Source organism: Priapulus caudatus, unplaced genomic scaffold, assembly GCF_000485595.1.
Source record: "Priapulus caudatus unplaced genomic scaffold, Priapulus_caudatus-5.0.1 Scaffold33662, whole genome shotgun sequence".
NCBI lineage: Eukaryota > Metazoa > Priapulida > Priapulimorpha > Priapulimorphida > Priapulidae > Priapulus > Priapulus caudatus.
Genome location: NW_014610722.1, coordinates 1 through 348, shown reverse-complemented (window position 1 = coordinate 348; position 348 = coordinate 1). Strand labels below are relative to the sequence as shown.

At 47.7% G+C, this 348-nt stretch overlaps 1 protein-coding gene across 1 annotated transcript; it reads left to right on the top strand.

Moving 5' to 3' along the window:
• Window positions 1-14: 14 nt before the first annotated feature.
• Window positions 15-341, top strand: LOC106820609 (ATP-dependent DNA helicase RecQ-like; the record flags this gene model as incomplete). Its single annotated transcript, XM_014825116.1, has 1 exon — window positions 15-341. A coding segment is annotated over one exon (327 nt), but the record flags the coding sequence as incomplete, so codon positions are not given.
• Between the last annotated feature and the right edge of the window lie 7 nt (window positions 342-348).

Genomic DNA, 348 nt, shown 5'->3' with positions numbered 1-348 from the left:
ACTTACCTCACTTAACGCTGGTGGTATCGCCTCTGTTGGCCTTGGTGAAAGACCAACTGGAGTTCTTGCAAGCCAAGGGGATTAATGCCGCCAGTATAGATTCCACGCTCACGCCTGAGCAAAGCAAACAAACCATGCAAGATGTGCGCGCGGGTAAAATTAAAATACTCATGGTGTCGGTTGAGCGCTTCAAAAACGAACGTTTTCGGCAGTTTATTCGCAGTGTACCGATGTCTATGCTGGTGGTGGATGAGGCTCATTGTATCTCGGAATGGGGGCATAACTTTCGCCCTGACTACCTTAAATTACCTCAGTACCGACAAGAACTCGATATTCCATTGGTGTTGT